General features: G+C 41.8%; 1 protein-coding gene across 3 annotated transcripts in view; it reads right to left on the minus strand.

The window, feature by feature from the left end:
• Positions 1-22,593, minus strand: part of ANXA2 (annexin A2) — a 44,500-nt gene extending 21,907 nt beyond the window's left edge. Inside the window, exons 1-3 of one of the 3 annotated variants that reach the window (XM_074599832.1) lie at positions 22,238-22,593; positions 20,883-21,024; positions 3,193-3,252 (exon numbers count right to left, since the gene is read on the minus strand). In XM_074599832.1, the coding sequence (XP_074455933.1) occupies positions 3,193-3,240 (48 nt within the window). In that variant the 5' untranslated portion in view covers positions 3,241-3,252; positions 20,883-21,024; positions 22,238-22,593. Of the gene's footprint in view, positions 1-3,192; positions 3,253-7,197; positions 7,257-8,022; positions 8,116-20,882; positions 21,025-22,237 lie in introns of those variants that run through there. The other 2 variants (XM_074599831.1, XM_074599833.1) reach the window with 2 other exon arrangements.
• Positions 22,594-23,153: the final 560 nt, after the last annotated feature.

Below are 23,153 nucleotides of genomic sequence, written 5' to 3' on the forward strand. Positions count from 1 at the left end.
CTCTGGCAGAAAGGTGTAGCAACTAACACCTGAAATTGCCACAGCTGTTTCCTAAGTGAATGAACAACTAAGCTTTCTCGGTAAAGATCCTCAGAAACCTTTGTTTCAGTCCCTAACTCCAACAGAAAGCTGGGCTTGTAAACAGGACTAAGCTATCTTAATGTCGCTGGAGGATCTTTTTACATGCAAATTGTTAAAAGAAGGACAAATTTTTAACTAAAAAATTCCATGGTTTTTGACTACGTTTGACTCTATCCTGTAGAGATCACACTGTCCTGAATGGATTCCTCTGGCAGCAACCACTGTGCCTTCTTGAGACGGTCTGTGTTATGCTGTAGACATGGGAAGTCAAAAAAGCACCAATAAAATGAACCATTCTTTCTTTTGTCTCTTACCATCAGCTCAATCTAGCAAAGTGGCCCCAGTTTGGCCCACAGCCACACCACAAAACACAGCCTTTCCTGTTAGCAGATCAAATTGCTCACAGAAAAACAAAATGGAGATGTGCACCGCAGCCTCAGACAAATCCGCGTGCCTGAAAGATTCCTAAACCAAAGCCCAATACTATACACAATCATGTGGTACTTCTATCTAATTAACCAGCACCGCTGGATAATCTAAACAAGTCACCCGGTGAGCTTAGAGTTGGGTACTACTCCTTCTGCCCAGGTCTAAGTATCTTCTGAGTCATTTGGACAGAGTATTTTACTATAAGATGATATCACACACTGATAAAACACACGGCATGTTTGCAATTTGGGAGCCATCTTTTCCTCTGTCCTTCCAGCCAATGCATGCATCAAGTTGGATTCAGATCCCCTGATGCTGGTCAAAAGACCCAGGAAGCACCATGTATGTACATAAACACAGGAAAGACAGAAACGTACTGGCTACTCTACCAATAAATGGTATTTTCAAATTCAGCATCCATAAAGACTATGCCTTACTCTCTCAGGTGACTGTATTGAGTACTTCCATGAAGCAGACAGAGGTCTCATCCGGGTGATTATTCTGCCTATGAAAAACAGCCAGTTAAATTCCAGACTATGTGGTCTCTTACTCTGGTACACTATTGTACCACAGTACTGGTACTGGATGTTTTCAGACAAGAGAGTTTTTCCAACTAACATTCCATTTAGTGCAATACAAAGTTTTCCAGGATGAGGCAGTAGAAGTCCAGCTAGTGTGTAACTGCACAAGCAGTTCAGGCCAGACTAAAGCAGAGAAAGACTTTTTTTTCTCCCCACATATCTAGCATGCTTCAGAAGTCCTCCAACTGGTTTACTTCCTCCAAGCTTGACAAACTCAATCCTATTGGGAAGATCAGAACATGAGGGAGAAGTACATATCACTAACAGGAAAGCTGAAGAGGCTCGATTTCTTCTGAAAAAAACCAGGACCCTTTCAAGATATCTACATCTCAGTATTCCCTGTCTTCAAACAAATCATCAGTCATGTTTGAAAACTGAGTAACTTGACATCATCTGGCAAGGAATCTATAAAGCCTTGACTAAAATATAGGCTTTCAATTCTCAGTGCAAAGATGGAGCATATGATGAAGCATAACAGCATGTTACAGAATCTTTCCATACTTTTGTCCTGATCCACCCAAACCATGGCAACTTTCTTGTGGATAGATGCAGACCGCAAGCATAGATTAACTTCACCTCAACTCCTTCCTTTCCTTAAAGAAAGGAGAAGATAATACCAGGCTGAAGCAAGCCAGCCAGTTTCTTCGTCTTGAAACAAATCAATTGCTATACCACTGATGCAGAACGCACATATTCCTTATTGCACAAGACTTGGGTTCAGCTATGATCGCGCTATACCCTCAAGGTTAAAAACTTTTTTTGGAGAAAAATAGGTGGTTGACGTACCGTGTTTAACACCAGTTAACTTGCTTCGGAGAACTGGGCAAATCCTTTATGTAAACTAGGTACTCAATAATTCTGTATTCCAGCTTAGGATCTACAGAACAAACCAGATGCCTGATATTTCTTAGCCTCTATGGCAGGATTTCTGATGAACATGCTGGCATGGAACAATATTCAAATTTGACTTTTGCAACTACTCACAAACATCATGGAAGAAATATTTCTGCCCTTGAGAACAGATTGCTCAAATATTATTCCAAAAGTAATTCTCCACTGAAACAAACACAGCCAAGAAATCTGAAGAGTTGACTCTTTTGCAGCACAAAATCAGCTTTGCTACTTACCTACAGTGCACCAGCCAGTTCTTTGCAACAGCTCTTTCACAAAGATCACATGGTATAATTTATTTCGCAACAAGTAACAAAAATAGGCCAAAAGTTTGCTTGTACTTAGCTCAGATCTGGAGTTACCAGATATAAAATTTACAAGTATAGCAAGTGTGTAAGCAACGTGATGAAATAATGCATGGATAGGATTCACTTCCTCTTCAGTGACAATCACAGAACCACAAATTCATGGCATGAGATCCTGACACTACACTGGTAACTCTACCATCTAACGTTGCAACATAAGAAATCAGAGTGTGGCTTTCCAGTATTTCAATAAAACTACCAAGTAAGTGCAGATGTGGTGGAAAATACACAATCAAAACCCAGTTTCTTTATGCTTTTCAAAGCAGAAAATGAGAAAAGAAGTTTGAGAAAATAAGTTTTTTCAAGAGGTAGTTTCGTTTTGTGACAACTATTACAGGAATATGATCCCCAATATTTTAATTCCCAGTAAGTAATGTTCTCCATTTTTAATTGAAAAAAAAAAAAAAAAAAAAAGAAAAAGAAACAGAAACAAAAACTTGGAAGGTATCAGCAAAACCAGACACATTTCCATCTTCTCTTATCATCCTTAACTCACTTGTTCCTTTGGAAGTAAGAGGGACCACAGATGCAAACCAGCCATTCAGTTTGTCCTGTGGTCTTTTATATGGCCCAGGACATGAATACTGCTCGTACTGCTGGCCAGTTAGAACTGTCATTAAATCTAGTCACCTCATGTAATTGTCCTGTGGTTCCCAGCTGCTTTGTGGCTGAGAACTGATCACTGCTGTCTAGGTTTTTAGTCAACATAAGTCTAAGTAGAAGAGATGTGTGGAATCTTGTAAACTGTACAGCTCAGTACAATTGTTGGTAGAGAGTCCTGTAGAAGAAATAAAATGTGGCATTTAAGTAAAACAAACTTTTCTTGTTTAGATAGTAATACTTACATCTCCTTCAAGGCTGAGCTTGCTTAAAATTTCATGGACAGTAGACATCTTGAAAGAATGCTGGAGGAAGAGGAAAAAAAAAAAACAAAACAAGAAGACTTAGATATATTTACAATTACATCAGCATGTTATATAGTCCTGAAATACTGCAGCACTGAAAATGATGGCCCAATGAATCTGCTAATCCCAAGCAAGAAAGCAGATTTAAGAGTTTCCAAGCCACACCACCATTAACACTGCAACAGAGAAAGGTCTTCATTCTATTGTACAATAAAAATTTAACTTTACTCCTTAAAAAAAAAAAAAACAACATTTCTTCTGCATTTTAAATACTTAAACTTAGGAACTGGAGAATCTGTACTGTAGAAACAGAATCAACTAAGCCTACAACTCAGTACCAGGAAAACTGTGCAGAAATATCAGAGTCTGGTCCAGCTCAAAGCCAAAAAGCAGCAATAAGCAGTAGCATTTAAATCAGACACTCAGTTCCTCAAGTACTCATGGAATACATTTAAACTATTTATGTTCATGCAGACGTTTTATAAAACCATAATGCTGTTCAATCTTTAATCCTGGACACAGGCCACAGATGCCTCTAATATCACATGGTTTTGCAGTGGCTCCCCAGTAATAAGAATCACAGGACAAGCTACAAACACCTGCTAGTGACATGATTGTCAGCTACCAGGTAATAAGGTCTCTTAAAATGACAGCTCCAGAAGTGAGAGCCAGTCAGGCAAGATAATCAATATCATTGCTCCATTGCCAGAACCTGCATAACATCTTGCTAACATATATAAAGAAAAATAAGGAAAAACCCAACCCTGAGACAGATTAAGCACATTGTGAAAATGAATACTGATAGGATATGCTTATGTTACAACGCCCTGCCTTTTTTTTCAACTCACTTCAACTCATTTTTTCAACTCATGATTTCTGGTCAGGGAAGTTTGCCAGAGCTGTATTACTGTTTTACTGGAAGGGTCTCTCAACTAAGGAGGAAATTTTTTCCAAAGGTTATAAGCCAGAGGCAATATTTAAGAGGCTTGACGCATTCCCAAAACTCTGCTCTCGAATTCCTCTACTGAAAGGACAGACTTTGCCACTCACATTACCTTCTAGGCATCCAGGTTGGCACCTGCAGCAAACATTATTTTGCCTGTTGAAACTGAAGCTGGTTTCTCAGGAACTCTACAACCAAGCTGTAGAGACAGCATTATCAAACAGAGAAAAGGGCTGGCTTGATGAGCGGTAGGAGAAAGGATAGCAACACCTCAAGACCAGCGACATTCCACTGTCTGATAACTGAGCCTGGAACCAAAATGGCATAATTTTCCGCCTCACTGGGTGCCACTCCCTTCAATTCCACGCTGTTGCCAGTTCCCCCCCCACCTACCCGGCCCCGTCCAGCTCCCAGATACCATGCCTTCCGAGCCAACTCCCCGCTATTGTGCAAGACAGTCCTGGGTACCTCCTTTCTACAGGTTTTCAGATTCTTTTTTTATCATCCATCAGTCACTTTTCTGATGGTATCAGGGCTTTCTCAGGCAAGCAGTATTAGCCGCCCAGGCAAATTTCCCAGACAAACCAAACTCCTCTCCACTCAGTGATCAATCTGAAGCCAGGAGCTCAGAGAACCAATATGAAGTTTGAAATAGTTTCTTAATAGCGGAGATCTGGTTAAAACTCCAAAACAAGTGTTTATTTTTTGTTTTAGCTCTTGCAAACCTCCTGTACATCAATAGAAAAGAGAAATCCTTTCTTTTAGCAGATATAGCAAGAGTTACGAGAATAAAATGCAGAAACTCTATTACATGGCTTTTGTAGTCTAACTGCAGTAATCACACCTTTCCTTGGTTAAAATACAGAAAGAAAACCTTTCATCTTCTGAAGCAACCTAGGTATAAGTAACAAAAGCAACTTTACTTCAAGGAAAAATTAAGATCCCAGGGGAGGAAAAATAAGTCAGAGATTGAAAGTCACAGTGATGCATCAACTTATTTGCAAATAAATCTTTTAAGAGCAAAAATCCAACCCAGCCCTTTAAAGACAGGCTACAGAAGTTGCAATAAACTGCTACCTGCTATTGGCACTATTAACCATGCTGGTTAGAGGGGGATGATACATTACTGAGCTATGAAATTATTAATGTTTACTCTTAACAAAATGAAATGCCTAACAATGAGACCTTTGTACTCTGACAGTATTACAACCAATACCAAGTCCTTAAGTCTTGCTTGTCACACAGAACTAAAAAACACCAGTGAAAGCTGAAGCAAAGTAATTGCAGTATAATCTTTCACAAAACAATCACTGAATGGCTTTTTGCAAGACTCCTGTTTCTAAATCAATTAAAACCCACATTGAATCAGGCTTGTTGGAACAAAAAACTTGGACAGAGTCCAGGAACAGAACTAACACACCCTCACGTAGAGCTGGAACTGGGAGGTTCATATCATCAGCACACAACAATGCTACAGCAACAGACCGCCCATCAGCAGCAAGCTGACAAAAGAAAAAAAACGGGAGTATTTGCAAGAATCTTTGCAGAGAAAGATCTTTGCTCAGAAAACAAACGCATCTCTTGTCACACCCTGCTCTGTAAGGCACTCACATTTGAGAACAGACTCTCACTGTTCTCTGATGGACTGACTTTATCTGATGTAGCTTTGACAAGTAATGGGTGAGTCTGAACATGTAAATAGAAAATACTTGCACTAACTTGTTCTTCCTTAGACTGGAAAAGAATCAACTTCTACCTTCCAGCTGTAAGCTAATACTTCAACACCTTAAGGCAAGTTTCTACAACCAGTTCTCCTCCTAAAACCGCATTACATAATCCTGAATCATAACGTTATTCTACTAAAAGAGATAGCATCTGCTTTGACCTCGACCCCCACCGTAATCACTGGCTTGCAAATCTGCTATTATATTGGACCTAGTCTATATTCAGTACCTTATCCCCATAACTGTTTGGTGACAGCGGAGTGTGTGTTTAAAAGCAGCCCCATATCTCGATTCCCAGGGGCACCTCCCAGGGGCAGAATTTTCACAGAGAAAAATCCCATGTGATCCATGGAAAAAAGTGTCAGGTATGCACAAACAACTACATTGCTCAATAAGCAGAGTTAGCATTTTAAGAAGCACTTATACTCTTGTAGACCAAGATTGAGCAAAGGGTGTTCCCAGACATCTGAGCCAAGGAAACGGCATCCCCAGAATGAGAGAATGGAAACTCTTTCACTTGGAGCACATTTGTGTCAGGTCTCCAAAAACGAGGGCAAGGCCTGGCAACAGAGGAGATGAGGGAGAGCAAGGAAGATCCACAACATCTGCTGTAAATGAAATAAGGACTCAAATTCATTCATTTATATACAGTACTACCCACAAGTACAAATGAGCCAGGCTGTATCTCCTCACATCACCCGATAAGGTTTAGCAGATCATTTAAAGCCACCACTTGAATTAAAAAACAGCTTTAAAGAAAAGGATTTCAAAACCCATCAAACCATGCTACCACAAACATACTTTAACCGTTCTCTTCCACAGACACCAGTAATAACACAGGAGATGTTCCATTCCAGGAAAATACAATACACATACAAAACTAAGACTTCAAATTCAAGTTATTCTCGCTTCTGAGACTTTATAGGAAAAACTGGTTGTTTTTTTTTTTCAATCAAGGCAAACCATTCCATACATGAGCTAGTGGGAACTGTACTCACTAAGACTGCTTATCACAACTCACTCTGCCAACAGAAGGCACACATAGGGGTGGATCACTCAAGGGCACCGGGGTTCCAAAAGATTCTTTCACTCTTGACCTAAATGTCGGGTTCTGCACATCTCTGTGCAGACAGAGTGAATATGAACATAGGAGCAAATAACATTAAACATAATTAAAGCTGCCGTGTATAAGAACGCAACTCACTTCTGCATGACTATCCTGAAATCATTTCACTTCTCTTCCAGTTAAAAATACATGACAACATTCCTTTGCCCTACCTCCCCTCCTCACTCGAGGGAGGAGGAAGTGGTGTCCAAGCTGACTCACAATCCAAAAGGCAGCAAGAGCTCTGCAATTCTGCTCCCGGCTGGGGCAGGGCGGGAGAGCCGTGCCCAAGCCTGGCTCTGTGAGCGAGGAACGGCACAGGGCTCCCGGCCGAGGAAAGCCAAGGCAAACCTCGGCAAGCCCTGCCCACCCGGAGCGCTCCCAGCACAAGGGCTTCTCTGCTGCTCACGCCAGCGGCCGATCCAGCCGCCGCGCCCGGGGAGCCGGGAAGGGGCCGCTGCCCCCGACTGAGGGCTACGCCGCGGCGGGGGGAGTCACGCCAGCCTCGCCACCAGGGAGGCTGCCCCACCGCTCTGCGGGGCTCCGGGCCGAAAAGCGACCGTACAGCATCATCGTTAACCCAGCTGAGCCGCCTTCTCCTTAACGAGGGGAAGAAAAGAGCATTTGGGGAAGTTCGACTAAGTTTGGGACCCGTTCCCTTCCCCGAGCGCCGCCGCCACACCCAGTGCCGGTGCGGGGCGCACGAAGCTCTCCGGGGGCAGCCTCGCCCCTGGCGGCCGCCGCTCCAACGCGAAGCCGGGCACGGGAAAGTAACGGGCGGGGAACGCCGAGGGAAGAGAAACGCGCGGGGCGCTGGAGGGCGGCGGCCGCACCCGGCCACCGCCCCGCTCCGCGGCCGCGCAGCGCCCGCCCCGCTCCACCGGGAAAGCGGCTACCGCGACCCGACGCCCGCCCGCACCCCCGGCCCGGCCCCACGGGACCGTGCCGCCTCCCCCCGCTCCGCGCCGGCGGGGCCGGGGCGCCCAGCGAGGGCTCACCTGGCCGGGGCAGGGCGGCTCTAGCGATGGCTCTGGCAGCGGCTGGGGCCGGCGGCGGCCCGGGCGGGGTTTTGTAGGGCCAGGCGGGCCCTCCCCGCCCCGGCGCCCCCCCGGCCCGGCGCTGACTCACCCGGCCGCGCCCGCCTCCCGCAGCAGGAAGGGGAGAGGGACGCGGTGGGCAAGGGTAGGGCAGCAGCGGCCGCTCCCTCCGCATCCGTGTCCCGCAGGGCCCTGGCCCCGTCCCCGGGGCCCCCCGAGGTTGCGGAGGAGGCGCCGGGAGCGGCGCCCCGGGGTGCAGGGATCGGGGCTCAGCCCTCGCCCCCCAGCCCCGCTCTCCGCCGAAGCTGCTCGGTAGCCGCCCGCCTCTCGGGTGCGAGGAACGCGGCCCCCGCGGCGCTGCCCAGTGCCCCCGGGAAGGCGGCCCCCGTACCCCTTACCCCCAGGCCTCTCCCCTGCGCTACAGGGACAGCAGCGTGCCGTTGCAGCCTGTGCTTCGGGCTGCCCAGGGCAGCGCAGCTGTGATGGTGCTGGGGGTCTTGGGCAGAGCACAGCACCTCATTCCTGGGCACACAGGGGACACAAACGGGACACACCGCGCCCCGCCAACCTGGGCACTCGCTGCCACCGAGTCAGAGCTGCACCCTCCTGCTCTGGCCTCACACACGGCGAACCCAGCTCACGCCAGCCTGCAGCTATAGCTCCGCACCATCAGCACTCGGTTATCGGTGCTCAGAGTTCAGCGTGTAAATGCCAGAGTATCTCAGCTGTAAGAAGTCTAAATGACGTCTGCTACAAGCAATAAATGCTAGAAGAGCAAGGCACCAGCTCTGCTCTGGGGCCCGCTGAATCATGCTCAGATAACCGAACAGGCATACCACACCCAGAAGCGGGTGGGGGGGTGGGGATCAAAACTGCCGCCTGGCTGGCTAGTGGAAAATAAATTATTGAAGCCCACATGTTACACTGGTAACAAAAGCAAGATATAGCTAAAAATTATTTCCAAAAGATCTTCAGTTGGATCACTTTAGCTTGCTGTTTCACCACAACAGCGTGTCCAATCTCAAATACTTCAGAAAAAGGCAAGCCCTCCCCAACTCCCAATAAGTGCAGTGATTCCTGTGATTTATGCCTGAGTACCTTTAGGTAGTCCTTTCATAGAACACTTTTGATTCTGCAAAGAGATATTTGCCTCTGCTATAAGGGTTTTTTGTAGGCACACACAGAGATGTCTTCTGGCAGACAAAGAGGGTAAAAAAGTTTTAGGGTTTGCCAGGTGCATAAAAACAGTGGTGGCAAAAGCAGGCAAGCACAAGAGAGACACAAGAACACGGGCTGAGAGAAAGAGTAATTGCTGGGATGAAACAAGATCAGAGATACAAAAAGGGAGAGATATTAAGAAATACTACACTAGACTTCGAACAACAGGAGGCAACAGAGTGGATGGATGAACTGGTCATTGCAGAACATGGAAATAATGTTAATAGCCCTCTTCTAAATAACCAAAAGTGACATGAAGGGGACAGCCATAGGAAAAGGCATATCCAGCGTTTTGTCAGAGAAGAACATCAGTGCCAGTATTGCATTAGTTTGACATGTTAGTTTTCTTTTCGGCAAGGCCACTGGGGTTATTTCTCTGTGCATTAATGAACCTGTCTTTAAAAATTAATTTCTGGGTATCCCACTTCCACCAGCATCTGTCATTAACAGTTAAGCAGATAACTTCCCCCTGCTTTTCAGGTTTCTTAGACAAAAAATCACTGGCGAATTGGAAAGGTGATTCACGGATCAAAAATACTTACAGTCCTAGAAGTAACAGCCATTCTGTACTGCAGTATTCATTAGGGGCTTTAAATAAGGCTAAGGAGCTGAGCAGAAGCCAGGTAGCCAATCTACCTACTAATGGATGCACAGTCCCTCAGGGAGAGGGTTTTTACTCCCATCTCCTGTCAAACATTCTTAAAGCAAAAGCAGAAAGCATAACCACAACACCCTCAGCTGAAAAAAGTCATTTCACATATGTAATGTACTGTAATGTACTGACAACATGCAACATGTATGTCGTGTTCTTGTATAAAATCTGCCGAGTCACATATTAATGAATTAATTCAGAGATTAACACATTCAGTCTCTTAACTGAAGGTCCATTTACCTTTCAGTCCTCTACTGCAGCCTGTTGCAATGACATGACTATTCCTACTTCCTTAGAAAATTGTTCTCTTTTTAATAACTTGATACTTCCTAAAATTAGAAGTAGCTCATATACGACCATTAATTTTGGTTAACCAGATCTTCATATGAACAGTTTGCAAAAGCTTTGATATCAAGTGAACTCTTATAATTACAGCCACATTAACTGCAGCATAAAAAGCTTTTTCCAGCAATTCCAGCAGCTTCAGAGAGGGAACAGAGATGTTGTCGCTAACATCCAACTTAATCATCAATTATTCAATCTCAGAATCACACATTCACCTCAGTTTACAACAGACAGCAGCCTCTCTGAACTTACACAAGCTTCAGGGACTGTTGATTTCAAAAGAAAAAAGACTGACAATAGGAAAAAAAAAAGCAGCCATATTCAGAACCATGAAGATATGAACATTATATTCAAACATATTATGAATTCCCCCAATTGCTCTCTGCTTATGTAGGTCAACTGACATCAAAGGCACTTGTACCAGCTGGGGAATCTAAGTCGTATGAACAGCAGAAAACACATTAACACTTTTGGCAGAACAACCAACCATCCCCTAATACTAAGGCCTGGTGATGCTGCCCATGAAAATATGATATATTCTTCATACCTTTGAAAAAAAACTCTGCAAAACCAGCAAGTTGAAGAAAGCAGCAGTCAGACTGTGCAAATAGGAAAGACTTCTGTTATCTGCCAAACAGGGAAAGGAAATTAATTCAATGGGAGAACAGCAGCCAAGTGCCTGAATCACTTCTTAAAATGAGACATAAGCTTGTTAAGTCACATGGGTTATTTCTGAAGATTTACCCAAAGCCTGGAGGTTTGTACAGCACCTATCACAAGGGGTTCTGGTCCACAACCACTGCTCCTGAGCACTGCATTAAAGTAACTACCGTCACCATTAGGCTGGATAAAAGGCTGGGACAACGACTGCACTTACCACCAGCCCAGTGTCTCTCTGTGCCTGCCTCACAGATGATTTACTGGAAGAAACACGCTGCAACTAGCCTGCAAGTAAGGCAGTGCCAAGAAAGGTTTTCAATTTGTTTTCACATTACTTAGTCCCCACACCCCCTTAAAATATCTGCATAGAAGGTCATATTTCAAATAACCGGCAACTACTTCAGCCCCTATTACCTATTTGTGATCTCCGGCTTCCTGTGTGCTGACCACAGAAATCACAGAGAGAGCACTTTTGTTGACTGGAGCTCCCCAGAGTCCTGTGGATGGGAAAACAAATGTAATTGTGCTAAATTCTCATTCTTCCCTTCTGACAGCTCACTGTGACTGTGGTTCATCCCATACTGTAAGGACATGCTCTCAGACTCAGTGGCATTACCATTGCTAACTCTCCCATTGTTTTTTTACTGCTTAATATTTGATACTAATTTTATCTTCCCCCCGCTTCCCTCTTTCAATTCAGTATACCATTGTCTTCCACCTCACCAACACCTTTGATTTTCTTGTCATTATCTTCTTATGTTATACTACTGAAAACTTGATATGCTTAACTCGAATATCCAATATAAGTTTCCCTCTGACCCAAACTTTATCTTTGCAATAACATTAGTGCATATGGGGTCGCACCGGCTCTCAATCGATTTTCTCTCACTTCTGTCCCTGATTGTTTGCCTCCTTCACCTACACAGATCTTGCTCACACTCTTTCAGGATGCTGCCTACAAAGAATCAAAGATACATTAACACTGGAGTCATGAAGGCCACAATTCTGTCAATATGTATTGCCTACTTAAACTTTTTTCTTGATTACAAAAAAAAAAAAAGAAAAAAAAGAAGGGGATCAGGAGAAAGGACTTTCTGGTTTAGGTGTGGCTGTGCCTCTATGTACGGTGTTGCTTCCCTGAATGTGTTATGTTGCAAGAGGATAATATAAATTCCATTCTGATTAACATATGGATCAGGCAGACCTCTGGGTGTTATTTTTGCACCTTAATTATTTGGTCTAATTTGGGAAGTGCCATGATACAAATACACATAGATTTGTTATTAGCACTTAGGGTAATCACAGGTTACAGAGAAAGTTAAGCATAACTTGAAAGTTACGCTAGTTGGGTTCCCAGGATAACAACTTGGCAAGTTATTATGTCTATGGCTATAGAAGAAAGGAGGAAGGACTCCCGAAAGCACACCTAGGCTGCATTAGTAAAAATCTAAACGCGGAAGATGTTTAACTTGTTTTGGGTTTCTTTTTTTTTGGAGGGTGGTAGAAATGCAACATTTTTTGTTAACATCCATAATGATTTACTCTAAATCTTACAGAACTGTAATTCCAATGTAAGTTTTTGAAAAATAGATTGAATACCAATGCCATCTTTTATCTAATACAATAGCAGAGAACCAGACATCTTGTTAGGTGCTCCACCTCACAACCTAAGCCCTCGGATCAATTCTATTCTGTGCAATCTCATTCCTGCACAAATGTTATTCTCCACGCAGAATTTCATTTACTTGAAATAATCCCTTTTGAAGCGCTAGACTTATCTCTGGAATGATCTTGTGTGTTAGCCAGATGGCTAATATTTTGTTACATGTGTATTTTCCAAGTGAAGCATTATAATAGGTAAGGTAGGTGGCATTTGCTAGTTCAGTCTGGGTACAGAGAGGTAGTATGCTTACGAATAGAACACCCCGGTTAGACACGGGACACCTGGACAGCCTTGCAGTGCTGTGGTTTGCAGTGTGACCTTAGATTGTTGCCTTCTCACTGATGGGGTCCTGTCTTTCAACTGTTAACTCTTCAGCGCAAAGACTAAGTATTGCATCTGCTAAAGAAAATGCTAAACAACGTAAATTACTTCATCAATATGCAGGAATAAATTAGATTAATCAAATTGTTTCCAGTTTATCTTCATCTGTTTCAAACAAAGTCTACATTACACAAAAACTGATTTAACCTTGTTTAAAGGATATATTTTAGCAATCATTTTAACTGATGAAGACGTGACAAGCATTATGTTCTACAGTTACTTCCCATGCAGAATCTTGAAGCGTTTCAGACACTACATTAGAACCTGACAGCGCATACTTTTCATAGCTAGTAAAACATCTACCTCTCTCCCCCACCAGTTGGCTGCATCTTGCATGTGACTTCCAAAAGTCTCCTCTTACATCCTGATACTGTTTTATCACTGGATTTGTCTTCAGCTGCTTCTCGACTCTATATTTGCAAATTAATTTCTGTCTGCTGTTCAGCATCCCTCCTCTGACACTTCCATGCATGTCTGACCGTAACCTTAGTTTGAACTCTGATTTCTTTTCAAAGATTTTCCTCATCACCAGTATTAATAACTCCATCATCCTCATCCTTTTAACTCGCAATCTCAGTGGATCCTTTCACTCTAAGCCTATGCACACCACGTTCTTTGCCTCCAGATGCCTGGGTGACTTGGGATCTGAATCAAGATAAGGCAGTAACAAAGCAAAATATTAGCTAAGACTATAGTTTCAGTCAGAAAGAAACTCCTTTAATTACGCACAAAAGCTAGTAATAAAGAAAGCTGTCTCAGGGCACATGTACAGGCTAATTAAAGTCGCTACCAATTGCCAAAACCCATAAAGTTTGAGTCACTGTGGTGGAATCCCATTGCACTGCCTGTCCACTGTTAATAGAAAACAGCATGGAATCATCCGTGCTCTGTCAAGGTGCTCAGAAGGAAGCAAGATCCTTTGTTAGTCTCATCTATCTGACACGGGTAACAACCTGGGCCAGCAACTTCAAAGGTGTAGCAGGCTTGTTTCCTTCATGGCTCAGTCCAGGCTATTGCATCTTCTTTCCCTCTGTTTGGCATACTAGCTAGAGTAAGTCAAAGCGGAATATATATTCAAGTGACACAGAGATTCAGTGAGGAACACGCATCAAGAAGAAATGGTGACCCAGCAATTCAGATACTTTTCTGTTCTTTGGTACACATGTAACTCCTCTGGCATACATTCATCGTGAGTATTAAGTGTCTGGAGTTCAGTTCAATTTCTAAACTAAAACATGAATCACTAGCTCTTTGGTTTTCCAGTGTGCCTCACAGAAGTAATCATCTAGTGTGTGACTAGGAGATGTTGCCTAGATACATACATAAACAGAAATGAAACACACTTGCCAAAGTCTTTGTACTGGTATTGGTGGCATGAGCAAACTCAGAGTCTTCACACTGAATGAAATAGTCGCAGGATATACAAACAATCACTATATGTGTAACTGTGTTTCAGTTAATTTCCTCAGTCCATCGGGGACTTCCTGATGCCCTGCTTAATAGCCAGCTGCCTTTTTATCCTACGATCATGGAATCTGAGATAAAACAAGGGCTGTAAAGCACATTAAAAGAAGGTAACTTTACTTTCTGTTCTCAGGTTATCATGAATACCTTCAAGCACAGTTTAATTAACTTAGGGCTGGAGAGTTGCAATCCCATCTGAATCCAGATACCATGCTGTCTTTGGTCCTGTATACATTAACAGGTTTAAAAGACACATCTCAAAACCACTATGACGAGTTCAGCTCTCCCAGCAACATCAGCACAATGCTGCTAGCACAAACAGACTACCAGTATACATTACAGCATTAAGAGAGACAAGAACCCATTTGGATGACACAGTGCTTAAAACGATCACAGCTGCCAGCTCTACAGTAATGTTCCTCAGACTGCCACCACACTGGAAAACACTGTAGGAAACATTACCAGTGCACGTAGGAGCCCCTGACACCATCCAGGACAGACCAGCATGAATAATCGCTACAGACTTTGGTCTGTCTTGCCAAAGGACAGAAACAGCTACAAAAGATGGAAGCTGCCAAAAGTCCTCAGGGAATTTTTCCTAGGAATAGTGTTAAAAGGCTTCATGTAAGACCAAGTCTGTTCTGCTTCATTGTTTCCCATCATTATGTGCTTTTTCCACTTTAGTGACTCAGAAAACAAACAGTCCCATGGTTTGGATTAATCTCCTGGCCTCTGCCCAAGTACAGGGGAGGCTGTCGCACCTTAAATATGTCCCTGAGAATCTTGGGGAATAATTCTGAAAGTTTCAAGGAATCTAATTAAGCACCATCTAAACTTACTCTAAAAATCCTTACACAACAGGTTCCTATGGCAAATCTGCAGGCTAGTAAATGCGTATTGCAAAAAGTCTCTCCTTTTTATTTAATATCATGCCGCCTCTGAAATGGCCCATAAAACTGAATTTAAAAATCACTTACAGATTAAAGTTCACCGACAGAAATCACCAACAGTTCACTGACTGTAACCGCAGCAATCTGGAACATAGCTATAAAATTTCAATTAAAAAACAATGATTGTGAAATAGCGGGAAAGTTTTTTGTGTTTTTTTGTTTGTCTGTTTTAAAATATATGAACCCTGGTTTAGTATAAAATAACACAAAACACTTAGGATTCTGAGTAAATTCTTACATGAGCTGAACTTCATTATCTAATTAGGCTCAGCTGAGGTACTAGCTGGGGAATAAATGATGCCTTGCAACACAAAGGAACGTCACAAATTCTTGATTAAATATGACTGTCTACACTGATGTCTTTTTTTGCTCTTTCAAGTGGCATCTTATAGCTTTAGATAAAATTTAAGGCGAAGTGACTTGACTTCAAAAAAGCTGTTGATTGAGTGAAAGGGAATGGCTGTTATGAAGAGCTTCATTTCTGCCAGGCAGGCTAAGACTTGCTTTTCCAGGTCAGAAGCACAGGTTTGAATTCTAAAACCAGAGCTCTCTTCCTTTAACGAATGAGAAAAATATATTAAGAGCCTATTGTTTTAGCAGCGCACATAATGCTTAATGTTTGCTTTCAAATAAGCCTTCAGTAAACACTTCTACTTGAGCTGGATAACTTTCACTGTGTGTGCTAGTAGCTAGTGCTCACACAAGGAACGATCTTTAACCTTTAAGGAGATGAAACAAAAGGCTGTAGTGATAGCACAATATAGATAATTTTAAACAGCTTCTCAACACTAAGGTTTATTGTTCTAATGCTACTATTATCCAGGAAGGCATTAATACAACAACGAACAGCCATCACAGCGTGTGTAGAATAACTGAGTTCCAAACAGCGGAGGAAAGGAGTGGAAGCATAGCTGACTGATCAACAAGAACAGACATGGAGAGACAGAGGGCTGCTGTCCTTCCTGCGGAGAGAGGTTGTACCAAAGAAAGCCTTCAGGAGGGTTTTGCCAGCATAGAAGGCTAGAACCTGAAGATTAAGCCACAGCCTGACACATTGTCCTGGTTTCAGCTGGGATAGAGTTAATTTTCTTCCCAGTAGCTCTCACATTTTGGATTTAGTATGAGAATAATGTTGATAAATCCTATTGTTTTAGTTGTTGCTAAATAATGCTTATATTAAGTCAAGGACTTTTTCAGCTTCTCATAGAAGCTGAGAGGGTGCATAGACAGGACAAGCTGGCCAAAGGAATATTTCATACCACAGACGGCATGCTTGGTATATAAATGGGAGTTGGCCGCGGGGCAGGAATCTGCAATCGCTGCTCAGGATGGGTTGGGCAATTGATCATCGGGTGGTGAGCAATTGTATTGCATCACTTATTTTGTAGAGTCCTTTACCATTGTTATTATTTTCTCTTCCATTACTGTTCCATTAAACTATTTTTATCTCAACCCACCCGTTTTTCTTCCTTTTTCTCCCTCTTCTCCCTACCCTACTCAGGGGGGAGGACAACGGGGGGAGTGAGTGAATGACTGCATGGTCCCAGTTGCCAGCTGGGGTTAAACCACAACACACATGCATACACACAGAGCGGCATGAAGCTACAGACATTTAAATGCCAAAGAAATGTGTACAATATTTTATCTTCTCAGTTTGTCTATTTGGGGTGGTAGAAAATCTATAAATGGAAGATAATGCGTTCGTTTGATAAATATAATGCCATGTGAAATATCTTCCCCGGTGAAGGCAGGAAACAAACTTATTTATTCATGTACCCGCATACAAATTCACTGCTTGTTATTTAAAAAAAAAAAAAAAAAAAAAAAAAAAAAAAAGGCTGTAGTGACAGGTCTATTGACCCACAAGTTTCTTTTTCTCCAGAGATAATGACAGTGTCAGTACAATATCCTCTCCAGGTTTCTTAACCTAAGTGTGCTGCTTTTGGACTAAACAAGCCCATCTAATCAATCTTACTGTGGATTCTGCTTAGGTTACCCACAAAGAAGCCAAAGAATTTCAACTGTGACGTGAGCACTTGTTAATTTGGAAATGACTACAAAAATCTGTTGGACGTAGCATGTACTGCTATGCAGTAATTATACCTCCTTTTCATTTTATTACTCTTGCTATTAACAAAGAATATGCAGAGAGCTGCACAAGCCCACTGCCCTCCTGTCAATCAAGGGAACAGAACTGCACTACTGGCTGCGTTAACTATGTGGCTCTGAAATAAATGGGGTTTGACTGCTGAGGTAGGGTTTAACATGGCTACACGATGGGCTCAGCAGAGGGGACAAGAAGCAATGGGGTTCTGACAGATACTTCCTTCTCTCTTTTTTAAGCTCAAATTTACCCAGACTATTAAAATATTTGTTGAAGGGCTCTGTCTGCCAGGCAGTATAGCCCACATTGGACAGACTGATGAGTGATTTGTCTCAGTAGGAATTTTTTTGCATTCTTCCTGTTTTTTTATTTTGAACGGCTTGCACAAAGATTGTGTAGGTGGAGCTTTTGAATGTAGAGGAACATCAATTGCAGCAGGCCTGGCACCGGATGGCACTCGTGCTGTTTGCTCAACTAGGAGATAAACACATTTTAAAGTCTGCATTAAGGTAAGAGCCATGAACAGACTTGAATTATTTTCAAGGTTGCATCATTACTCCAAATCCGATTTTCAGCGATGAAATGAAGTTCTAAACAGATGTTCTCATTTTATTCATAGATGCTTTTAAATAGTTTCTGAAAAATACACTAGAAGCATTGACCTCAGAGTAAATTTGGCTACACTGATTATTAACACAGGTATTTACAAATTTATTTACAGAAAATCCTTATGTTTTTCTTTCTGCACCAAAAGTATACCAGAAGGGAGAACTGACACGAGAAGAGCTAGGGGATCTCAGTGACACCAGATATGCTGCATCATTCCTTTAAAAGCATAGCATGGATGCACTACAGCAGTGGCTGTGGTAGCAGCAAACCCTATGGGAGGTAGGATTAACAGTCAGGGGCAAGACTTTCTGTTAGATGTATTTGGGAAACAGTCAAGCTCTCAGGTATACAGATGTGTGCTCAAGTCAGAAAATTAACCCAGAAACAGAAAAGTAAACTCTAATTGAGAATAACTGCTCCCAACAACCGATTCTAGGCCCAGATGTATAGAGTTTGCTACTTTTTACTTCAGATTCATGTCTGAAAAAGCACTAGACTGGTCAAAATTTTGTCTATTTTTCTCATTTCACAGTTGATCATCTAAAGATACCTGCCTATGAACCTGTGTGTAAACTCTGGAAGTTTACTACAAGGTCACAAGAAATCTGTATAAAAGAAATGCCCAAACTTTTTGACGATGTTTGTGCTGAGCATGGGCAGTCACAGCATTGTGAAAGGAATACCTTTAGTGCATATGGAATAGATAGGGAACAACCAGTCCTCATTTGGCATCACTTTATCATCTTTGATGTTATTTTGTGAGGAATTCATTAGCTCTTTTTCTATGTAAACATACAAATTTAACTGTTCTCATGGTGCTCACACAAGTCATTGCTAGTAAACGACTGACTGCCTTTACACAACATTACCATTACGACAGTCTCATGTTTGCCGTTCTTCTGAAGGCATTAGTTTCTAAAAGCCTGCAGTGATGCAAGAATTCAGGATTCCCTGAAAAAGGCAGTGGTGGGGAACGAAAGGGGAGTCTACAGCTCTCACTTCAAGGTAAAATTTCAAAAATATAATCTGAGTCACATGTCCTTGAGCATCAAAAGCCTTGAAATACCCTTGAAATACTCAAAGTGCTCTCTAAAGTATGTCAAAGTTTATTAAAACTCACAATTATTTTAAAACTCTAGGTTTTTAAGAGTCAGGATCATTACCTTTGTGCAAAGAATTCTGACAATATCTGGCATGGTAGAGCTTGCTCTTTTTCTTTCTTCACAAATTATATTCATTTGGCAGAGGCATCGATGGGTACGTGCTTGTTTTTGAGGCACAGGCAGGTAATGTCACATTCCTAGTTATTCATGCTGCCTTACAACAGAGGAATCTCAGGCACATGTGGAAAACTGTTTAGCTAAGTTCCTCTGAGTAACTTTTAGTGAAACCGAGATGTATTTATACATCTTTTGGAAGTGTTGGCACTAAATATATCCGTATAACTGTAATGTGAACTACCACCGTGAAGCTGAAGGAAGCTGGCTTATATAGCTTTGGTCAACAATACTTTTCCTTTTAGCTCTTCTGAACAAGGACATTGCCCATTGGAAAAATAAACAATCAGTTTCCCTCTAATAGGGCTACCACAAATAGGAAATGTACACTTGTAAAAACATGCTGTGAATAAACAGAATGATGTGGCTGCTACATGTCATTCAAAGAACCAGGGAGTATGTCGCTGAGTTCTTTAATAGCCCACCCCATTACTATTATTCACTATTTCTCTTCCTATTATTGAGTTAAATGTGACAATGTTTTTTTAATATTTATTGAAATCTTTTAATCACAAACAATTACAAGAAAGATTGCTTCCTCTACTGAACTTCCATGATGTCTTGTGGAAGAATGGGGCTTTCATGTCTTCCCCCCACCCACCCCCTTTTTTGCTCACTGGGTAAGCATCCTACCCCACAGAAAAGATAAGTATTGATACTGAGGAATGGCCTGAAGTCTGCGCTAGGACTGAAACTGTTTAATAATCATTACACTAAATTATTCTACAAACAATTTAGAAATCGGCAGTGTATTGTTGCAGTTCCATAAAAACAAAACCAAAGAAGTCCCTCGGCAAGGTATAGGACAATGGTGTCCCCTCAGTCTTACAGCAAAATGGGGACTGACTTGCCTTCAAGATACAGCCATAAGTAAGAGCAGCCTAGAGAATATCTTGGATCAGCTTTTTGTCAATAATAATTCTCCACCTACAAGCTAGACAGGGTGTAATTCAAATGCTCTGTGCTTAAATAGACTGTCAGCTGCCCACCAAAATTGTTTTCTGTCACTCAGAAGGAAATTTAATCTGGGATATATAATACAGCAATGTATCTTTGAAGACATTTGAACATAATAATTTTTGCATAGACTAATGGAATTTGAACTTGCAAACAAAATCTAAGAATCTCTGCAGAAAAATACAATTGTACAGCAACTAAAAAACAGCAAACATACTTTTAGCACAGAGAAATATAACAGGTCAAGCGATGACAGTGCTTCTGGGAAGGGCTGTACCCACACTTTTAAGAAAGACTGTATGTTGTTAAGAAAGAAGGAGCTTAGTTAGTTAACTTCTCAGAGAAAGTTATACATCCAGTCAGACTTAGGGGGAGAGAGTAAAAATGCTCCAATTCCTTCTAGTAGTAGAACTAAAAGCAGCTTAAATGGAGGTCAGTACTAAATATTCTGAAAGACCACGTCTGAACTGATTTTTATATTCTTTTGGAGACAAGCTGCTATTAAAATACAGGGCAAGCAAACCAGAAGCTAAAGACGTACCTCTTCACATGATTCAATGTCTGCTACTGAACTTCACTGCACAGGCTTGGACAGTGACTTGCTGTTGGCAGCTCCCACCTGCCAGCAGAGGAATGGATGTCTGGTCACTGGGTCCCAGTTCTCTGTGCTTCCAGCTGCTAGGCTACATTAGAAGACAGAGAAAAAATCCACGGTAAATCTATTCCTAACATATTGTACATAGAAAGCACCTGTCGTATCCCTAAAACGTTTTTCAGTCAAACAGAGAAGGTGGAGAGGTTTAGCCAGTCACATATGGGAACAAACGCACTTTCTAAGTGATCCATTAGTGCATAGTGCAAACGAAGTTTGACAACACTTATTACTGCAGAAATAAAGAAAAATTAGATTTCACAACCAATAACCCATTGCAGTTATTCACGCTAAGATAAAGAACTAATAAAGTTCCATGGTTTTGCACGTATGTCAACGAGTAATCTCAAACGGCAGGTAAGAATTCCCCCTCTAGTCCTCCAAAACTAACTTCAGACTGCCTGAACGTGATACAAAGCTGTCAACTTAATCAGATAACCACCACCAGTGAATGGAGAGAACCAGACTTATTATCAGTGATCTTACACAGCATGGAAAACCCCGCGTTCTCAGAGGGTTTCTTCCATTTCCAGTGAAGTGGTTAGTGGCTCAAAACTCAACTAGCAGCCGAGTTGGTCAGGAACACAGCTTCTCAGCGGTTGATACCAGGTCCAGTACCGCTCACTACTCTTACAGGTCACCCGGATAACATGATAGAACCAATTTTCACCAAGTTTGCAGATGACACCAAATGGGAAGAAGAGGTAGTTAAGAGTGGACAGATGAGCTGCTATTCTGAGATGCAGACAGGCTGCATGAATGGGCCAACAAGAACAGCATGAAACTTAGGAAAGATAAAGCCCTGCACCCAGAAGTAAATAATCCCAAGCAGCAACACAGGCTGCTCCATTACCACTGAACATCCACACTGAAAAGTTATGAGAGAACTGAATACAGAGATGAGATAGGAGAGCACATACTTCCCCCTTTACCACCAGGTATATCTACATAAAGAAAAAAAGAATCTAATGAGGGAAAAATAAAATCAGAAGATTCTTAAACTGGACAAGTTACAGCTAACCATGCACTCCGTATGTAAAAGACATTCTTACAATACAGAGTGACAAAAAGTAATAATTCCATTTTAAAACAAGCCATATAAATTGCAAGAGAAACACACGCAATCCGTTGCAAACAGAAAGCTGAAGACTGAAATTACAGGACAGGATTGTGAGATCTGCAGAATTTTTTTCCTAAACTCGGTGGGTAGAAGACATAAAAGAACCCCAAACAGTATTAGTTACCTGTAGAGCAAGAGTTACGTGGAGGGTAAGATCCAGGCCCACTCATTCTCCTTCGGCTATAGTTTCCTGCTTCCTGCAGCTTTACAATCCGTGTTACATTTAGGTATTTATACTTTGGTGGCATCACAACAGTCAGATTCCTCTGTATACCTTCTTTCTCCTACACAGGTAACTGTCCCTTCAGGAGCAGACTATATAGAACCAGCGATCCAGCAACTAATATTTAGCATGTTTTCTGCGTTTACTGAAATATTTTTTACCAATTATTTTGTTTAGACATTTTCTCTGTTTCAAATTTCAGACATTACTGCTTGAAATAAACATGCTATCACTCTTCCCTTCTCCTCTTATCAAACTCCTTCAAACATAATTTTATTTTAGATGCAAATATAGATGGAGTATACTTTGGTACTCCCGCCCATGATACGTGAACAAAACCAGAGTCTTTCAAACACCTAACTCATCTTAAATCAAATCACCTCAGTCCCACTTAATCCAAAAGAGAACAATCAAATAAAACATAACTGTGCATTAAAAAGCCATCTCATGTGTTGTATACAAACTCCAGATTCCCTACCTACTCTAAACAGATAATAAACTACAATTAGTATACTATCATTAGTAGTATACTAGTGTAGTATAACAGTATACTATTAAAAGAAAGATGCAAATCTTTTAGGCATATCTATATCTCTCTCTCTATATATATATGGGCAAATAGATCATACGTTTCTAACATATGAAACTGCATTGAGAAACTAAATTCCATACAAGTCTGGCAAAACTTTTTATATATACAAACTGCAAACTGCTTTGAATCCCCACACAGAGTTAGTTATCTGGCAAAAATGACTCACAGCTAAAATATTCCTATTATGAAAGGTCACTAAGTGCATTTCAAATCAGAACTATTCGT

The sequence above is a fragment of the Larus michahellis genome, chromosome 9 (assembly GCF_964199755.1).
Source record: "Larus michahellis chromosome 9, bLarMic1.1, whole genome shotgun sequence".
NCBI classification, from domain to species: Eukaryota; Metazoa; Chordata; class Aves; order Charadriiformes; family Laridae; genus Larus; species Larus michahellis.